The 19108-nt window shown below is 40.0% G+C and overlaps 1 protein-coding gene across 1 annotated transcript in view; it reads right to left on the reverse strand.

Moving 5' to 3' along the window:
* Nucleotides 1-18830, reverse strand: part of CCT7 (chaperonin containing TCP1 subunit 7) — a 65686-nt gene extending 46856 nt beyond the window's left edge. Inside the window, exons 1-4 of the mRNA XM_080283640.1 lie at nt 18768-18830; nt 12249-12401; nt 2995-3102; nt 760-918 (exon numbers count right to left, since the gene is read on the reverse strand). Of these exons, the coding sequence (XP_080139766.1) occupies nt 760-918; nt 2995-3102; nt 12249-12401; nt 18768-18770 (423 nt within the window). The 5' untranslated portion in view covers nt 18771-18830. The remainder of the gene's footprint in view (nt 1-759; nt 919-2994; nt 3103-12248; nt 12402-18767) is intronic.
* Nucleotides 18831-19108: the final 278 nt, after the last annotated feature.

The following is a 19108-nucleotide window of genomic DNA, read 5'->3' on the forward strand; positions in this document are numbered from 1 at the left end:
GTCCCAGGTCTTTTTCGGTCTGCCTCTCGCAACCCTACCCCCAGCATTAAAACTTCTCACTTTCTGCACCCAACTGTCATTCCACATCCACTCCACAAGGTGGTATAGTAATAGTGTGTCAACTCAACTAAAAGACCAAAAACTTCATGAGAAGTGTCATATTCACAAGAAGAGAAATTGATGGTTAGGAATGGTTAATTTTGGGAATTTTGTATCCACAGAAAAATGCATTCATAACAGTGCTGGCTCACAAAGTTATACAGGAGAAATATGAGAGAAAAGGGCCGTCTGGTTCATGGCTGAGAGTGGGAGAAAAAGTGTAAACATCTCTGACCCAGTCTCTGCACTTTTTTGAGGTTATTATTCAGGTATTAGGCAAAAAAGTGGGTGTAAACTTGTGGGCCCTGAACCAATTAACATATAAACATATTAACACTATACAAGAACAGCCCTGTGTAAGTTTTCTACCTCATTCCCGGGCCGGGGGTGAGTATCCAATGAAATACTTGTGCATGTCTGGCATGTTCACCAAAGTGTAGTGCCTCATATTTGAGCCAAGAAACCGCTAAAAAAAAATGACGTGTCGCCGTATCATCGGCCTGGAATCAGTTGGCCAACAAATGATGCGTCAGTGCAACATTGGCCAAGAATAGTATTAACATTTTTTACACTGTGTTGACAATAATTGTGCTTTATGCCCATCAACCTCTGAATGTCTGATGACAATAACAGCTGCTTAAGGGCAAAGGCAAAGCTTACCTTGACAGCTATTTCATTGATCTTAGTGATGGCAAGGTTGGTTGCACGACGGAATGCTCTGATGATGGCATGAGGATGGACACCTTCCTCAATGAGGCTCTTACACTGTTCTAGCAGCTGACCTGCCAGCAGTACCACAGTTGTTGTTCCATCACCCACCTGCACATAACAAAGTTTACATCCTTTCACTTTTGATGATTACTGCACACACCTACAGTACTACACCAACAATGCTGACCAAAACTTACTGCAACATAACTTAATGGATAATTTACATTGCTACCTATTGGGTGACTTTTTATACCTATGCCACCCACCCCTAACACACGCACACAGACTTGTTCCAGTACAAATCTATTTACCAAAACCTTTTAGTCTGAGAAACCTCTCTCAAGGTAACTGTAATGGTCTTTTTTTTCTTTTCATACTTGCCCTCTGTGACAACCTTGGTAAGATGTTTCAAGGAAACAGATATTAATTATTATATACCATTATGTATCACAAAGAGAACACAAGCTAGTCACTGACTCAAATGACTGGTCCTTAGATTCTTTTAATCAAAATAACATTGAGACAATTCATTAAAAATTTCTTACAGATGTAATCTCAGACACCAAAAGTACACTTGAGAATACATATGTATCCTCCAATATAGCAGACCATTGCTATAACGTAAAAATTGGGGGGAAGCCTGATCCAATAGTGCCAATAATGCACCAAAGTCCGTTATATCCGATAGTCCCCCTTGCGGTGGGATTTCAAGCACATGCATATTCTAGTACTAGAAATGAAACCTATACCCATTTTACACTAACTTGGTCCATATTTTTTTCCCTCTTGCAGCCTACTTCACATCCATGTCACAGAACGTCTTCATGACTAATAATGTAATACTAGAGTCCGATATTACAACTCTGCAATCACAATGGGGAGAGGGCAAGTTCAGGCCAGGCTGAAGCGAAAATGGTAGGAAACACATGTATTACAACCCACTGCACCCCGTTTAACAGACACTGCTTGTTATAACCAATGGAAGTCCAGTGGCTTCCATGGTGTCCACTAAATCCAAAATCCAATCTACTGAAATCTGTTAAATCAAAGATCTGCTGTACTGTACTGTAAATGGTACAGTATAATACAGTGGAGTCTCTTTTATCCGAAATTCTTTTAACCATAATATGCCATTAACCGTAAGTTTTACTAAAACGTTCTCATTTCTATTAACCGTAAAGATCTGAAATTTACCCGAAAATTCAAACACGGCAGGCTTGTTTCGCGCCACTAGCGTTAGTTTACGGTTGCTCCGCTAGTCACTAGAGCGAGTTGCCCACTCCCTCACCTGCATCCACCACCTCGGAAGATTTGGATGATGTAGATGATGTGGAAATGAGTGAATAAGGAAACAGAAAATATGAAAAAACAATTAGGTTTAAGACTTTATTTGTTCGAATTGCTTACAGTGAATTACGTAATTGTTTTGGTGAAGGTTTATGTTTATTTGAGTTAAGATTTATTAAGCTGACAGTTTCTATTACAGTTACAAAAGTGCAGTTACAGACATAGTTACTACAGTGTATTAAGTGTTTTGGTAATGGCTGAGTGGCTTTTGGGGTGCTGGTGGTGGTGGTGGGCTAGACGTCGCCAGAAATGATGGGTTAGTACAATACTGATCCCTTGTATCCTACATATTATTACAGTATCTTTTACCCGAAAAAATCGATTAAACGAAACTTTGAAAGTCCCACGATTTTTGGATAAAAGAGACTCCACTGTATTTTCATGACCAAAAATTTAAAAGCTATATTTAACGTAATCATTAACTACCTTTTAAATCCGGTAAAAAATAAAAATAAAAATAAAAGTAGGATTCACACAAGAAAAATGAAACCAAAGTATCAAAACTATCACAACAGAATGTTTGGTCGAATGGGTCATACATCTATTCCTTCCTCATTCAGGATTTAATTCAGAGTGTCACCACATAGCAAGTGTCTCGTAAGTCATTCACTGCTAAATTTAATGAGGTACAACCATTGTCATGAGCACACTGATACTTACAGTACATCATCCATCCATTTCCATCTATGTTCTGATAATTCAGTTTCAACTTTCATATACAGTATTCATTTACCGAAAGGAAAATGAACGTCCCTGTCATATTAGCATGTACTGTACAGCAATAGTACTGCATAACAAACAACAACTGTAAAGCTACATCGATTTGAAATTAGTTACCTCTGCATCCTGAGACTTGGCAATATCTACAAGGGTCTTTGCAGCTGGGTGAACGATGTCCAACTGTTTCAAAATCGTAGCACCATCATTGCTGATTGTTGCTTGTCCCTGGAGGAAGAAAAATAAATGTAATGATATACCATATCCTGTTTGCACAATTATGAAACTTTCTTCCTCAGTAAATGGTCAATGAGTAACATAAAAACAATTAAATAAACAAGCTGAGGTATCCCATACCAGAATCTATGCACAAAGTCTGCCTTACCTGTATTTTATGAATGGATTTAACACAATCATTCCATTTATGTTATTGTACACTCGCTCCAGAAAGCATCGGTGCAGAATACCTGTTAAATATTATGACACATGGAATAATGGGAACTGGAAATTGCGGTTCTGTCCTCCCACATGCAGGCATCTCTGACGATACATGACTGCCATATCAGACACCTCTTGTGTCCTTCGTAATGAGTAGAGAATGGCCATACATGTTATAATATATACAGGTATTAAGGGGCTGTCACTGCCACATGGTCAAATCATTCCGGATGGCATTGGACCCCCTGTGCACCGATACTTTTGAGATCCAGTGTACGTTATCCACAATGACAGCCACCCCAGGGCTAAAAGAATAACTGAGATTGTGTCTAAGCCCTTCAGCCCATGGAGGTCTTTTGAAATTGGCTAAAATAATAACAATATTCCCAGGACAAAAGTTAACCCCTTCTTTACCGACCCCTCCCCCAAATGTAAACATTACGTTTACCCCCCATACCGACCTGACAGCTCCCCCTCCCGTAGTGTGAGGGGTAGTGTATATTTTTTGCCATGTCAAAACTATTCACTCTTTTTTATTTGTTTGTATACTGATGATCACATAAACCCAGCATGATGTTGGTAATAAAAAAATATTATTAAATAAATCATTACGGTATATAAGTTTACATATCTTATGCTAAAGTACTGTTACCCAGGTAACTACTGTACAAACTGGCTTGAAAAAAATGTCCTGCACAGATGGAAGGCTTATTTACGTACCTTGTAAGCTAATCATGAAGTATGTGGACACACGCGATGGTGATGGCGACCTTGACCCACTTGTTGCTGAGAGTGCAACGTCACTAAGCTCCCTACTATTTTCCTCCTCCTTCCTCACTCACATCAACTTCGCTATCATTTTCAGGATCACAGTCATCTACTGACACATCAGACACTGCTGCATCATCATCTGATACATCTAAATAAGTATCCTCATGAGGAATAAACTCGTCACTATCGGAATTTGCCAGAGATACCATGAGAGAAAAATATCCTGTACACCCTCTCTCGTGGTCAAGTGCGTGGTAACTAACTCTCAGGCAGGCCAAGGGGTGTAAATTTTGCCGTATGTCAGCAGAAAATATAGTACGATATCTGTAGTAGAAATTATAAATAAAATAATGATTGGTCTAAAAGAGGTTACATCACAGATGAGTGAGCAAGCCATTGGTGCCACCGCAACTCAGTCATGACGTATCTTATGATGTCAGAATTCGTCAGAACTTCGTCACAGTCTTTGTCGTCAAATCACAGAGCTGTTGCTAACACGAGGTCCTCAGAAACAGCCTTACCAGGCTACCCTGGGGACCATAAGCTGCCATTCATTAGAGGGTGTACCAGCGTACAACGGTAGCGGTTCCGGTGTCTCACGGGTGTTTACTGGCGATGTACGGGGGTACATCAAAACACATTTTCGGTAAAGAAGGGGTTAATGTGTAAACTTAACTGAAGTGCTTAGAATCATAACGTCCCAAGCGCCAACATTTTAAAAATTAGAAGAACGCCTCCAAAGTCTGGCGACTTTTAACTCATCCCGTCAGGCAGATGTTCCTGCGAACCCTTCCTACAGATGGGCATTCCCAAGAGAAATCATGAAACTCGTCTATTTTTTAACCTTCATATCTCAGTTAATACTTAACCAAACACAGAAACACAAAGTGTCATAATACTCACCAATCCTTCAACTTCAAGCCGATTGCATCAGATGGTCCGTGAAGTGCATGTAGGGAGAGTGAGTGAGTGGGGAATGGGGGCAATTTTGTTTTTCTGCCGGTGCCCGTATGCGTGGCAGAGGTTCGGTGACATAACTAAGGTTTAGACTAGCCCTCCACAATAATAATACTTCCATAAGACTTCCAGAAAACCAAAATCCACCACAAACACTATTTACGTGAAAAATTTTTCATAAGCGGTTGTACTTGGTGCTGAAAGGCTGGTAACCACTGGAACGACCTGGAGGCAGACTGCCTGCTCATACTGTGAACAAAATAGTTATACACATATGTACAATCCCAGTTAACCAAGCACCTTGGGGATTTTATTTTCCTGGTTACCAATTATTCCCGGGTATCTGATAGTATAGTGTATACATACATTATATCACTGCAGTATATACAATAGCACTCGTACCCAGGGCCACACTAACATTTATCCATTGAAATAACCTAAAACACCCCCCCGCTAAAGTAACACACTTGGTTGCAGTGTCTTGCAGTTGTGCAAAGTGCACACAGTCAGTCTGTTCTGTTAAATATTAGTCATTACACAGTACTGTATTTTATTCATCAAGCAGAAAAATAAAGTACAGTAAAAGTCCTATTATTCGGCATCTATGGGACCGGGCTGCTGCCAAGAAATTGGATTTGCCGAATAATAAAAAAACCTACCCACTCAGTACCTTAAATATATTGGTGAACACTGTCATCACCACATGGTATTACAACTGTGTTTGGAGAGAGTACTGTATACTGTACAATACTGTAATCAATATAGTACTATACCTGAATCTCAAATATATATATAAATTAGTGAACATGTACAACTGTAATGACACAGTAGGCCTTCAAGTCAGATAACACTTCCTGGATGGCCGAAATGATACGGAATATTACCTATCAGCTCAGTACAGTTCACTGTCATCACTACTTATATTATTACAAATATGTGGTAGGTGGTGGCGACCATCATCCACTCACTTGATGTTGTGCTGCCTACTTCTTCCTTAGCCTTTATCACTCTTTTTCTGTGCCTGCCCTCCTCTCTTCCTATTTCTCCCATCTTCCCTGTCACTACTTATTGCTTTTCTTTCTGTTACAGGTGGCTTTACATTGAGTGACAAGCCAAATGGTTTCCTGTAAGCCAAGAAGCCATTTACAACGCTGGGTGGTAACCATATAACCAAACCACACGTGCTCCCTACGTGTCAAGTGGGTTGGTGGAGGGTTAGTGCCCCTCCCTGTAAAACAAATAACTCAGAGTCAAATGGCCACCCCGTAAGGGATTATGGCATCTGGCAATAGATAGAGAGATAATTTGGAGTGAGTACTGTATACAGTACATTTTCCAGACACAAAACAAAATAATTGGAAAATTACATAAAATAAAGTGGAGGAATATGAATTGACAAGGTCTTTCTGATGAAAGTTAAACGTACATTTAGCGCTCATTCTTTTGTTTGTTTTTTTGTTTACATGTGAAAGGGAGAGTATTGATGCAAACAGTAATGTATTCCATTAACCCCTTAATAACCTACGGCACTGAACAACCCTTTACAGTACCGATGTCAGTGATGTCGAGTTAGTGTGAGCTATGAAAAACTGAACAATTATGGGAAGGGAACGAAGGTCACTGGTATGTTTACACGACTCTATGCTACGATTCCAAGCAGTCAGGGGGTCGTTTTATCTCAGATGTTTTCGCCCATTTGGTAAATGAACCGTAACTTTCTCAATTCTCCTGTGAATCACAGTGAATCACAGCATGGGTTTAAGAAGCTAAATAACACATCACTAGGTGCACCAGATGATTATCTTCACATCCTTAAGAAAATGGAAGAAATTTAATCCCTCTTTGAGTATGTAGAGTAAGTTTCTTCCATTCTTCTTAAATCAATTTATTTATCTTAAAGATGTGAAGATAATCGTCTGGTGCACCTAGCAATGTGTTATTAGCTTCCAAAACCCATGCTATGATTCACTATGAGTCATGGAAGAACTGATAAAGTTACGGTGCATTTACCAAATGGGCGAAAGCATCTGAGATAAAGCGACTGCCTGAATGCTTGGAATCGTAGCGTAGAGTCGTGTAAACATACCAGTGACCTTCGTTCCCTCCCCATAATTGTTCAGTTTTGTTTTTTGTTTTGTTTTTTACAGCTCACGCTAACTTGACACCACTGACACCGGTTCTGTAAAGGGTTATTCAATGCTGGACGTTATTAAGGGGTTAATGGGGTACATTACTGTTTGCATCAATACTCTTTCACATATAAAAAAAAAAATGAACAAAAGAATGAGTGCTAAATGTACGTTTAACTTTCATCAAAAAGACCTTAGTAATGCATATTCCTCCAGTTTATTTTATGTAGTTTTCCAATTTTAGGTTAGGTTAGGTTTGGTTAAATTATTAGGTACAGTTAAACTCGGTTAGGTTAGGTTTAGTTAAAACATTTAGGACAGTCCCTTCCACCATTATGCTGAGGAATCAAAATACAAGAGCTGTCACAGCCGTACAGCTAAAAACAACGGGGAAACTGATTTAACAAGCAACATTTATTTATGGGTAATGCATTACAGTATCAGTAGTTCATGGGCTAGCAATTAGTGGTAAATATCATTTTCAGGAAGGCGTCAATAAGGAGCAAATTTCAAGAATTAGCGAGGGGGCCTGGAAGGTAACCCTCACTAATTTGGGGGGATGGTTACTGTACTGTATGATACTGTGCAATATCGTAATCAGTACAGTACTATACCTGATTATAGTGAACATATAGAAGTGTAATGAAACATTAGGCCTGCAAGTTACGTAACACTTCCTCGACTGCTGAGATTATTCCAGACATCTGCCGAACAATTAAAGATTTTCATAAATGGGACTATTTCTCAAAACTGCCGAAATGTTGGATCTACCAAATAATCAGCTGCCGAATAATATGACTTTTACTGTAATAAATCTTGAGCATTTATTAGTGAACAGATGACTTGGAAAGAAGTGTTCTACAGTACAGTTATCATGACTGCCATGCTCACAGTTGTGTATATGTGCCATGGCCTACCCATTTATTCCTCACTTGACCACCGTCACCATCCCCTCACATGCCACTTAGCTGTTCTGTAGATACAGTGCACCCCCATACAATGCGAACTCACACAGTGCGAATTACCAAAAATGCAAGGTCCACCCAGAAAATGCTTATTTTTATCAAATGCAAAATCTGCAAATTGAACTTCCCAACACGCGAATCAGGCTGTATGATTCCAAGGCAAAAATGAACTTTCCTCCATTACTATGAGTGTTGGGTTGGACAATGTGAGTCAGTCCCACGAAGGCAGAGGGCTGGCAATGGGCCAGATTCAAAATGACAGGCAGCTGGCAAGTTATCTGCATGCCATCTACCGACATTCCTGGGTAAACAGACACTTCTCCTCCATATTGCTGTGAGAACACATGTTGTACCTCACATCCTGTGGTCTGTTTTAGCATCATAGCAGTACCCACCTGTTCATCATGGTCTCAGCCGTCGACTATGATGGCTTTATGGCACCTCCAGGAGACCTCAGTAATGACAGTGAGCAATAATGGGGCGCCCTACCCCATGGGGCAAGAGTAGACGTCCCGAGCCTCGGGTACCCACCCCCCTCCCTTCTTAACAAGCCCAGAAGTCATGTAAATAAAGGTACATGGTGTTTTATTTGCTGTTTTATTTGCTGATCCAACTATAAGTACTATTAGACAAGTATTAGCAGGGTACAGTAGGCTGGTAGGGGACCCAAAGATCAAGCGCCGGGTGGGCTGTCCACCATATAACATTTTTCCCATAAGATCTTTGGATCACACAATGCAAAATCGTAGACTGCGAGGGCTTCTGCCATCCATAAACTAGCATTGTGTGAGGGTGCACTGTACTACAATAAATAAGAGGGAATTGCAAGCACAGTAATTTTGTCAAACAGCCTAAAATAAATACTTAATTTCTTTCAGCTTGAGTTTTTCTTCTCTGGCAATGCAAATGTGCTCTAAGTTGACATCATCATTGTAAACATTTGATGACAATGCCGAAGCAAATGCGTTCTAATATGATCATCTTAAAACATTTGATGACAATGCAAATGCCAGAACACACATAATGACTGCAAATGGGTTCTAAGATGACAATCTTAAAACACATTTGATGCCAATGCAAATGCGATTTAAGATGACGTTATCTTGGAACACATTTGATGACAATGCAAAAGCGTTCTAAGACGACAATTTTTGAAAACATTTGATGACAATGCCAATGCAAATGCATTCTAAGATGGTATCATCATAAAATGCATTTGACGCCAATGCAAATGCATTCCAAGAGGACATCTTAGAACACATTTGATGACAATCCAAATGTGTTCTATGATAACATAATTTTAGAATGCATTCGCATTGGCAGAAAAGATAAACTCTAGCTCACAGAAATGAACCATTTGTTTTATTTGACAAAATTACTGTACTTCCAATCCATACGTGTTTACTGCTTTATTTGCACAACTGCTGGGTGGCGAGTGAGGGGTGGTGTGGCGGCGGTCGGTGAGGGCACATAAAACTGAGGAAGTTGTGACCTCATGATAACTCTACTGTAGAACACTTCTTCCCAAACCATCAGTTCACCAATATATGTTCATGATTTTTTTCCATAGCTTATTTTTCCAAGTTTCTGTGAATAAAATGAATAATATTTAACAGAATGGACTTGTCAAGGTACTGTAAGATGCTGGAAGCTTGTGGGTACTTAGAGTCAGTTGGTTAGGTAGAAAACTGCACTGGTACCACACATTTTTGGCCATTGAAGTGTATACCTTTTTCCAATGGAATTATTCATTTTCTTTTTCACACACACACACACACACACACACACAAAATAGCTTGCGTCCCTGGGATTTTGTATCATAACTCATGGAATTTCCTACATTAAATTCTGTTACAGTATCGGTATCTTACAATGTTCACCATTTTTAAGACTTGCATTTGTTGAGCTTTTGTTTCAAGGTGACCAAAATGTGTTAAGATTTCTTTGCACTTTGGGCTTCAGAGTACAAATCACTAATACAAGTCACGACAACACAGGATAGCACAACAGTGAGAGTGCTTGTTTACTGACTGACGGCAGAAAACTGACTGGTGATTTGTGGAAGTGTGTAGGGTGACTAAACTAGAGGTTGGGGGGGGGGGAAGAGGAGAGCTGGAAAGAGGATTAACTAGGAAACAACCATGACCAGTTATGCCTTCACTTCACATCTCCCGACTTCACCCAGTCTCACGTGACTATACCGTGCAGGGGTGGCCAATCAAAGTGGCATACACTCATATTATTTATATACTTGCCAGTCCGTGAATTTTCCCGTATGTCTGATAATTCCGGTAGCCTGGTAACCGGATAATTGGGATTACTGTATACTGTACTGTCCATAATATAAAATACCGTACAGTATTTTCTCCACTATAACAGATTTTTTTTTCCTGTGATTTAGACTTTTTCAGCATTATAAATATACACATGAAAATTTTCATTAAAAAATAAGGCACTGATTTCATCATGAAACAAACTTTCTGCTTCCATTATTCACGTAAATTGACAGAGGGGTGGCGCAAGGCACCACATTTCCTCCTCCCTATCTCCACTCCACTACATTTTCCACAATAAAAAATTTTTCCCTGTGATTTGTACTTTTCATCATAACAAATATACACACACAAACTTTCAATGAAAAATAAGGCACTGATTTCATCATGAAACAATCTTTCTGCCTCCATTATTCAAGTAAATACAGAGGGGTGGCGCGAGGCTCGAAGCACCTCCTTTCTCTCTCCCTCCTCCACCTCCTCCCTTTCTCCGCTCCCTGTCTCCTTTTCCATCTCCTTATCCTTGCCAATATCTCCCTCTCCAGGATCGTCAATATCCTCTGAACCATTCCCATTATCGGAAATAGCAGATGATCGTACAAGGGGGAAATGGGTGCACAGTGGAGTCACGTCCTCCACCCTCCTCACACGACGCATATATATTGACACTCATTATGGCGGTCGCTTTCCTGAGAGGAAGAGTCACTTTCTCCACTCACAATTGGCAATAATGTCACCTTGAGTTCTCTCCCTATTGCACTATTATTAAGGCCTTTGGACTTCATCGGTGTTGAAGCCGGCTCCGGACACGGGGAAAACTTTTTTCGTAGGTCTATCCATTACAGAGGTACATAGGTGACTGGAGCATGACTCAGATACATGCAGGATGGTTGCCAGTAGCTGCGTGTGGTGGAAATAACCCGCGGAATATTCAAACAATGCCGTGAAATGCTATATCACATATACGTGTCACCCGGATGGCCCTGGGAGGACATGGCAACATGACACTGGGACGGGATGGGTTAAACACATATATTTCAGGAACTAAGACAGATACTGCACCGCTTTTTGTTTCTAAATGTAGTACAAGGTCTAAGCTATAAAATCCTATCATTTACCTGAGAGAGAGAGAGAGAATTAAAATTTACGTATACAGCATACACTACACTTTTACACACACACATGCTTACAAACTCTTTATGAACACTCCCACAATCACCAGTCATTGTAATCATTATTACCATTATTACTGTCTTGTGTGCCTATAACTGCCCATATGTGCATGTGAAGATGCCTGTATGTGTACATGAATTTATCAGCCTGTGACTCTGCAACATAATTGAGTTTGTAAGCATGTGTATTTAAGTGTAGTGTATACTGTGTACATGAAATAAAATTTGATGTTTCTCTCTCTGTCTCTCATGTAAATGATAAGATTTTATAGCTGAGACCTTGCACTACATTTAGAAACAAAAAGCAATGCAATATCTGTCTTAGTTCCTAAGATGTACATGTTTAAAAGTTGCCAGACTTTGGAGGCATTTTTCTCATTTTTTAAAAAACTGCGCACGGGACATTGATTCTAAGCATCTCATTTACAATATAGTTTCCAAAACAAGAAGTATCCCAAATCCAACAAGTGCAAGTTTTGGAGGAAAAAGTAAATGTACAGCATCTACTGGTAAGCCCCAGCGTCAGGAACTCTGTGAATATCGACAGTAAAAGAATATTGTACATAAGGACATATAAGGTTCTACAATTTTAACATAACCAACATAATATGGCATATTATTACAAGAAAATAAAAAACTGCTTTCCTAAATAATCCTGTGTGAAATTACCTTCGGGTCAACAATAAGCTTATCCATGCCCCTGGGTCCAAGTGTAGTACGGATGGCATCAACAACAGCTGAGCAGGCATTGATGTTGGAGATGAGCTGTGGTTTCCCCTGAGAGGAGTCTGTCCCCTCCTTCATCAAAATAATCTGTGGTTGCTGAAAGACAGAGGATATGCAAAATAATTTTGTATGAGATCTAATGTGACTGCTAGAAAACAGATAATGAGCACAATAGTCAATCCTCATAAATCGTGGCAATTTGGGTCTGGACCACTGCCGTGATTTACGAATAATAACTCTTATGTGAAAAATTACTTTGGGTCTGGACTTTGGCCAACTCACCCCCACAGCACCCTACCTACACCTATCTAGGCACCATCAAACACAATCATACAAATTTTGGAATATTCAGTGCATGTACTAAGGGATCTCACCTTAATCCTATGACGAAATTGCTTAAGTGGGGTGGTGTTGGGAAGAACTTAGAACCTCTCAGCACTTGTTCTTCCCAAACTCTTTCACCAGCTTTGAAAACTTCTCTCCCCTCTCAACACGACAAATGAGCTCCAAACGTTGACTGTACAACAACTGCGGCAGGTTCTTGACACCATACAGCTTAGAGCGCTTCATTGGGGGGTCGGGAGGGGTCATGGCAGGTAGGAGGCGGGTGGAAGTTGCACAAAAAAGGCAGGTAACTCTCGTACTACACGGCAACGGTCTGTAGTGTGTGGACTGGCGGGACAAGAACAACAACAACATGGCGGCATTAGTATGCACATATGCCACCAAGGATGCGCGGTGATTGGTTGTTGGGTCGTGATTTTCAGTTTGTATGCCGCGGTTTACGGTTCTCCTCGGAAAAGGCCCACTTGGGTGCCTAGATCCGTGATTTTCGTGACTTAACAGTGATTTAAGGTTGCCGGAAGTCTGACGGCCACTTAGCCATGATTTACGAATTTGTGATTTATGAACACATGATTTACGAGGATTGAGTGTAGTTTATCATTCAAATTAGCCTCTGCACTGAACTGATATTGTGAGAACAGCTTGTCATCTGAACACTCGACCTCTCATCAAGTTGCAAACTTGGTATTATTTTTGCTTTAGCACACACTTGATCCAGTTATTTTCTAGGCTTCTATCATCACCTCTCACCTGTACCAGGATTATGATTTAAATAAGATCATACCTAAGAAGACATACAATCACCTTATTCTGTAGTCTTCTGTTTTTTTCTTCACCTTAGCACTTCACAGGACTCTTTGTGTATTTTCTGTGTGCATTTTCAACTTTCAATGTCTTTTATTTTTTTCAAGTGGTGTACATCATTTAAAAAGTGGCATATTTTTGCAATCCCTAACACCACATTAGACAGACGAACACCATCTTGTGGAATGGAAAGACAGACAGACACCATCTTGGAATGCCATTTTGTAATTATGATTTAAATAAGATCATCCCTAAGAAGACATACAACCACCTTATTCTGTAGTCTTCTTCTCTTTTTTTCTTCACCTTAGCACTTCATAGAATTCTTGTGTATTTTCAACTTTCAATGTCTTTTATTTTTTTTCAAGTGGTGTACATCATTTAAAAAGCGGCATATTTTTGCAATCCCTAACAGCACATTAGACACGAACGCCATCTTGTGGTATGCAAACACAGACAGACATCATCTTGGAATGCCATTTTGTAATTAAATTACCCTTATCAGTGCCTGTTATCAACACCTAACCCAAAGTTTTGTAACTTAACCAACCTTATTCTCATTTATCCTAGTCTAACCTAACCAAACATATCCCAACCTAACCTAGCTTTTATGGAATCATATTTTCCTTGTTTACGGATGGATCCTCTTCATACCCCAAAATGCACTTATGTATACCTTTGCAAAGTCACTGAATCAATTCAAAGGTAGGTACCAGTAATAATTTTTCTTTATTTTTAAGAGGTGGTTCTGTCAGCTTAGGGATCTCCTTAACCCCTAGGTGCTGGAAGACAGTAATATCCGACGCGAAATAGGTGGGCCAGGGATGGCTATGACCACAGGTGTTTTCGTGCCACAGTTTGAAGTAGCTGCCACTTGATCTCATCGCCAGAGGGTGGGGAGAGCCTCCCAGCACCCGAGGCAAGCACACCCCAGTTGTCTCTGTGAGTTTGCCAGGTGTAGGATGATGTTTTCTTAAGCCTCTTGTCCAATTCTGTTCCTGCCTCACGTGGACCCCTTGCCGGATCCACCCCTCCCAAGCCTCTTTCCAAGGATACTATGAAAGGGCTACGTGATAGTGCCACTGGGCATGTCTTGGATGCAGCTGTGTCTAGTTTACTTAGTAATGAAGAAGTTATCACGTTCAGAGCAAAGCCAAAGTCAGGGCTGCGAGCACATACATGAATACAGCCTGCCTTGCAGCCAAAAATTACATATATTTTTCACGTCCTTACTCATCAACGCAACCACCTACAGACATGGGGGATGCTTTCATCTACAAGAAGAGTTGGTGAGTAATATGGTTTTTAGTGTGTTTCCCTAACTGCTATAGTTTCTGAGATATTAAGGTTTGAAAACAAGCAAGTTTGGGAATTCCTCTACAGACAGGCTGGTGGCAGTATAAACTGCCTTGCATTCTGGGGTTAAACCAAATTGTTTAAACCATCTGATTTAACTTTATTTAAATGAGTGCTTTAAAAATTTATATGATTTAAATCCAAGTGAGGATTCAAGATGATTTCTTAAAAACATATGTTTGTCGTTGGTGCAACGAAAGATGGTGTCATCTGTCTTCGGCACTGTTGGGAAATACAGGCAAAGACCATTTTTTCACCATTTTTAAATTCTTAAAAAATGAAACTTAAAATCTATGAAAATTCTCAAAGAATCTCATGAAAAGCTTAAAAAAAAAAAAAAAAAAATGCAAAATAGTGGTCCTCTGTCTCTTTGAGAATTACCATTTACAATACCAATAAGAAAGCTTTTCCTCCCCCACCCCCATCATCTTTGCATCAAGAGAAAAAGGAACTTTTGGAGGCCAAAACACCAAAAGGGCTACTCCTTATCAGTACAACTGCACTAATCTGACAGTAGATGCAGGCTATCAAGTTTTATAGGTGTTAAATCATTGCTTCCTTAAAAATGGGTGTGCTGGATTTCTCTTGGAAATTATAATTAAATACTGTAAAATACAAGAAAGTATAATAAAAAATTGTATTAATTCTTCACCAAATGGGCATGGCATTTCCATATTTTCTATAGAAATGAGTCCTTCACAGATTACTTGTAATTTTTCTTGGATTACCACAGCCACTGGGGATTTGGTCAATTTTCGGAAAACAACATTTATCAATCCAGGAAATCTGACACAACCACGTTGTAGACCATGTTATTCTGAATCTATTCCACTATACATTTGTTTTTGGAAATGTATATTTAACCCCTAAAACGCGGCTGTGTACAGTCGATCCCCCCCGAGTGACGGGGTTGTATCGCGGTCTGAGTACCTGTAGGAAAATATTCGCCAAAAATCAGAGATTAACCCTAGAACATTATACTTGGTATGGCAGATAGTACTTACATTCAGCTTTCTCCAGAGACAGGTGTTGAGTCTTCGTGGACTACCCAAGGACTTGTGGAGACTTGCAAAGTTGGGTAACCAAATCTTCACTTTCACACCTCCAGCAACCCGGTTTCCCCTCTACCACAGCCTCATTCTGTCACAGTAAACTTTATACTACAATGTAAAGGTAGTTAGGAATCCGTATTTATACAAGAAGCACTGAAAATAAGGCTAAAATCAACGGAGCGTACGGCCGACATGCACTGTGGCGGCGGTCTTCCCGTCACTCAACAAACATTTCCATTTTCACAGCTAAAAACATGTATACTACATTATTTTCAATCATATTACTTCCCAAAAGACCACCACGGCGCGCTTTTTATTCTGCCTTACGTCCGCCACTTTATTCTCGTTCCTGTCGGCCGCTTGCACTGACTGGGAAGAGCTAGAACTCGCCATAATCTCACTTTGAAAGCCTGCAGTAAACTGACGCTAAACAGGGGCAAACCGTGAGAAAAAAAGCTAGTGTTACAACTGGGGAAACAAGCGTTTCCTAGCAGCATAAACTGCTTGTGAGAGGAGATCGCAGATTTACAGTTCTGAGCGCTCAGAGCGCTGCCATGTATCACAGCCAGGCTGGCCGGGCCGTGGGGGGGGGGACGGGGGGAAAACGCGATATTTGGCAACAACTGAGGTCAGTAGTACAAAGGTAAAGTATGCTAGTTGTAGCTAGAGGGTGGTGGTACTGATAGACAATACCAGCTGGAGCCTGCTTGCCCGCAGTTATTCAAAATTTACTCAAATCGCAAACGCGACGATCCGCCGTTCTGTCCTTTGGGCCGACCGTCGCAAATGCGACGATCCGCGTTTAAGGGGTTAACGTAAAAATCCTGTATACTACCTTGGATCTCCCCTTAGTCTGAAACTTTCGCGTCGTTCTTTGCTGCTGTCATGTCAGCTCCCGGGCGTGACATCATCCCAGTACAGCGCATGCTCGGACATCACGGGCAATGAAATTAAAATGAGCCAAAAGGCGGACCAATCAAATCATTGATAGCATTAGGAGATTTTCAAATTTCAAACATCCCTTACTTTAGTCAGTTCCACAATGGCTTCAACTCGTAGTGGGTGTGCTCTTAATGAATACAGGTCCATCGCTTTTTTTTTTTTTTTTTTTTTTTTTTTTTTTTAATAATCAGGAAAGTGTGAATTTCCTTCACAGTCACGGTGTTCTGCCTTCCTCCCCGAAGTGTATGAAGTGTGAATGTGACTTACATTACAGACAGGACCTTCATCAGTGGTACTGTAAGAATTTTAAGAGTTACGCAAATTCAAAGAGGTGGAGGGCATGCAGGTTTAGAGGATTAAGACAAACCCTTTCACCTCATTCTCCTCTGATGACATTTGAGTTAAGTTAGGTTGGGTCTGGTTAATGTTTGGTTTGGTTAGGTTAACAATATGGGGGGTCTGGGGGGACAAAGCCCCCCCCCCAATTAGGGTATATGGTTTAACCCATGTCCTCAATTTTGAAACCAAAAATATTTTTTCTGGTCAAGTTTATCGTATTTGAATGAATTTGACCTTCGTTTTTGTCAGAAATAACTCGTTTTGGAGATAGGCTTGGGTAGGCCTATCTCCAAAACCAGTGATTTCCGACAAAAATGAAGGTCAAATTCACTCCAATCACACTAAAATTGACCAGACAAAATATTTTTGGTTTTGAAATGGAGAAATGTAGTTTTCTGAAAATTGACGGGATTTTTATAAACTTACCTCCGAAAGCTATACATGAGGATTTAGAATGCATAAATATTATGCCAACATCTACCAGCAGCTGGCCATATTTTACGTTCCTAAGACGCATTTTTACATTTGAAAGCTGGCTGTCAAACTCAAGTTAGATTAGGTTTGGTTTGGTTATATCATTATCAGTAAGTTTTCCTTAGGTTTGACACGGGATACACTGGCATGCCCAGTCAGAGCAGTACTTGGTAAACAACGAAGCCAGTCCAGGCAACCTGGCCGCTTCCTAAAATACCCATTCTTATTTTTAATCACTTCTTGCAGTCACAACTCCACAGTTGTTGTATATGCACCAAAATTACTTGCCTTGAGATCGTGGTTTGTTATAATACAGGTGGAATCACCATGCCCATTTGGTAAATAATTCAGTATAATTTTACAAGTGGACAATATGCAGTTTTGGAATTTTAGCACCATTATCGTATAGTATAGTCCCTAAGGATCACAAATAACCCCCATTACCCCATTCGGAAATTGATTATTACTCCCCTAAGATAGGTTAGGTATGCTGGGTTTGGTTTGGTTAGTTTTACCGTATTGTGTTCTGTGAGGAGCATTTCCAACAAAAATGAAGGTCAGAAACATTCGAATCGCATCAAAAACTGCCAGAAAAATATATTGCACTACCTGGGGGGTGTATTGTCCACTTGTAAAAATTTACCAATAATTCCCAAAATCGTTCATGAAAAACCAGTTCTGCAGCTACCGGTACAGTAGATTTAAACTTATCTAATCCTAAAATTCTAGCTCACCATTACTCAACACGTCCTTGATACTTCTCATTACTACTGAAATTACTGGACCAATATTTCAGTCACTGTACGGTACTGGTGACTTGCCAAAATCCATTTCTTAGCCCATTGTAATGAAGTGACCGGTCATACAATATATAGATCATAATTCCCAGTAACCAAAACATGTTACTGACCTCTCAAACAACATAAAAGTTATGCTTTCTCAGACCGTTACTAAAGTTCTCTTATACTAACATAAGAATCATGTGGCACATCATGACAGAAAGCAGGCGTTCCCCTCATGCTGTTATTTCACTCGATTATTCCTTACGTTTAGCTAATTAAATCTAGTCATCCTTTACCATACGACCAGAAATCTTCATAAATAACATATATATCAAGTTAAACACAATAAAATCAGAGAGAATGCTTACCATTTTAGAATTATTTCAGCTGCACCCTCACAAGACCTTCCGTAAGAACCAAAACAATGCGGCACAAGACCAGTGGTGACAATTTGTTATTCTGCTAAGTAGTTAGAGAGAGCAGTACATCAATATAATAGTATTGAAAACACTGCTCTCAACTGTTTCTCTGCTGCCAATTAGTTTCTACCAAAGGATTAGATAAGATAATAATACAGTAGTTCCTGTCGATCAACTCACAGTTCTAACCATAAGAAAAATACTTTATCTTGCTATATCCTGTTCATTAATTCCGCTGTATTGGCAACGACTCGTCGGTGGAAGCACACCACACGAGAACCACTGATTCT

The sequence above is a fragment of the Coenobita brevimanus genome, chromosome 98 (genome assembly GCF_032717465.1).
Source record: "Coenobita brevimanus isolate Jiangsu-jjx chromosome 98, ASM3271746v2, whole genome shotgun sequence".
Classification (NCBI taxonomy): Eukaryota; Metazoa; Arthropoda; class Malacostraca; order Decapoda; family Coenobitidae; genus Coenobita; species Coenobita brevimanus.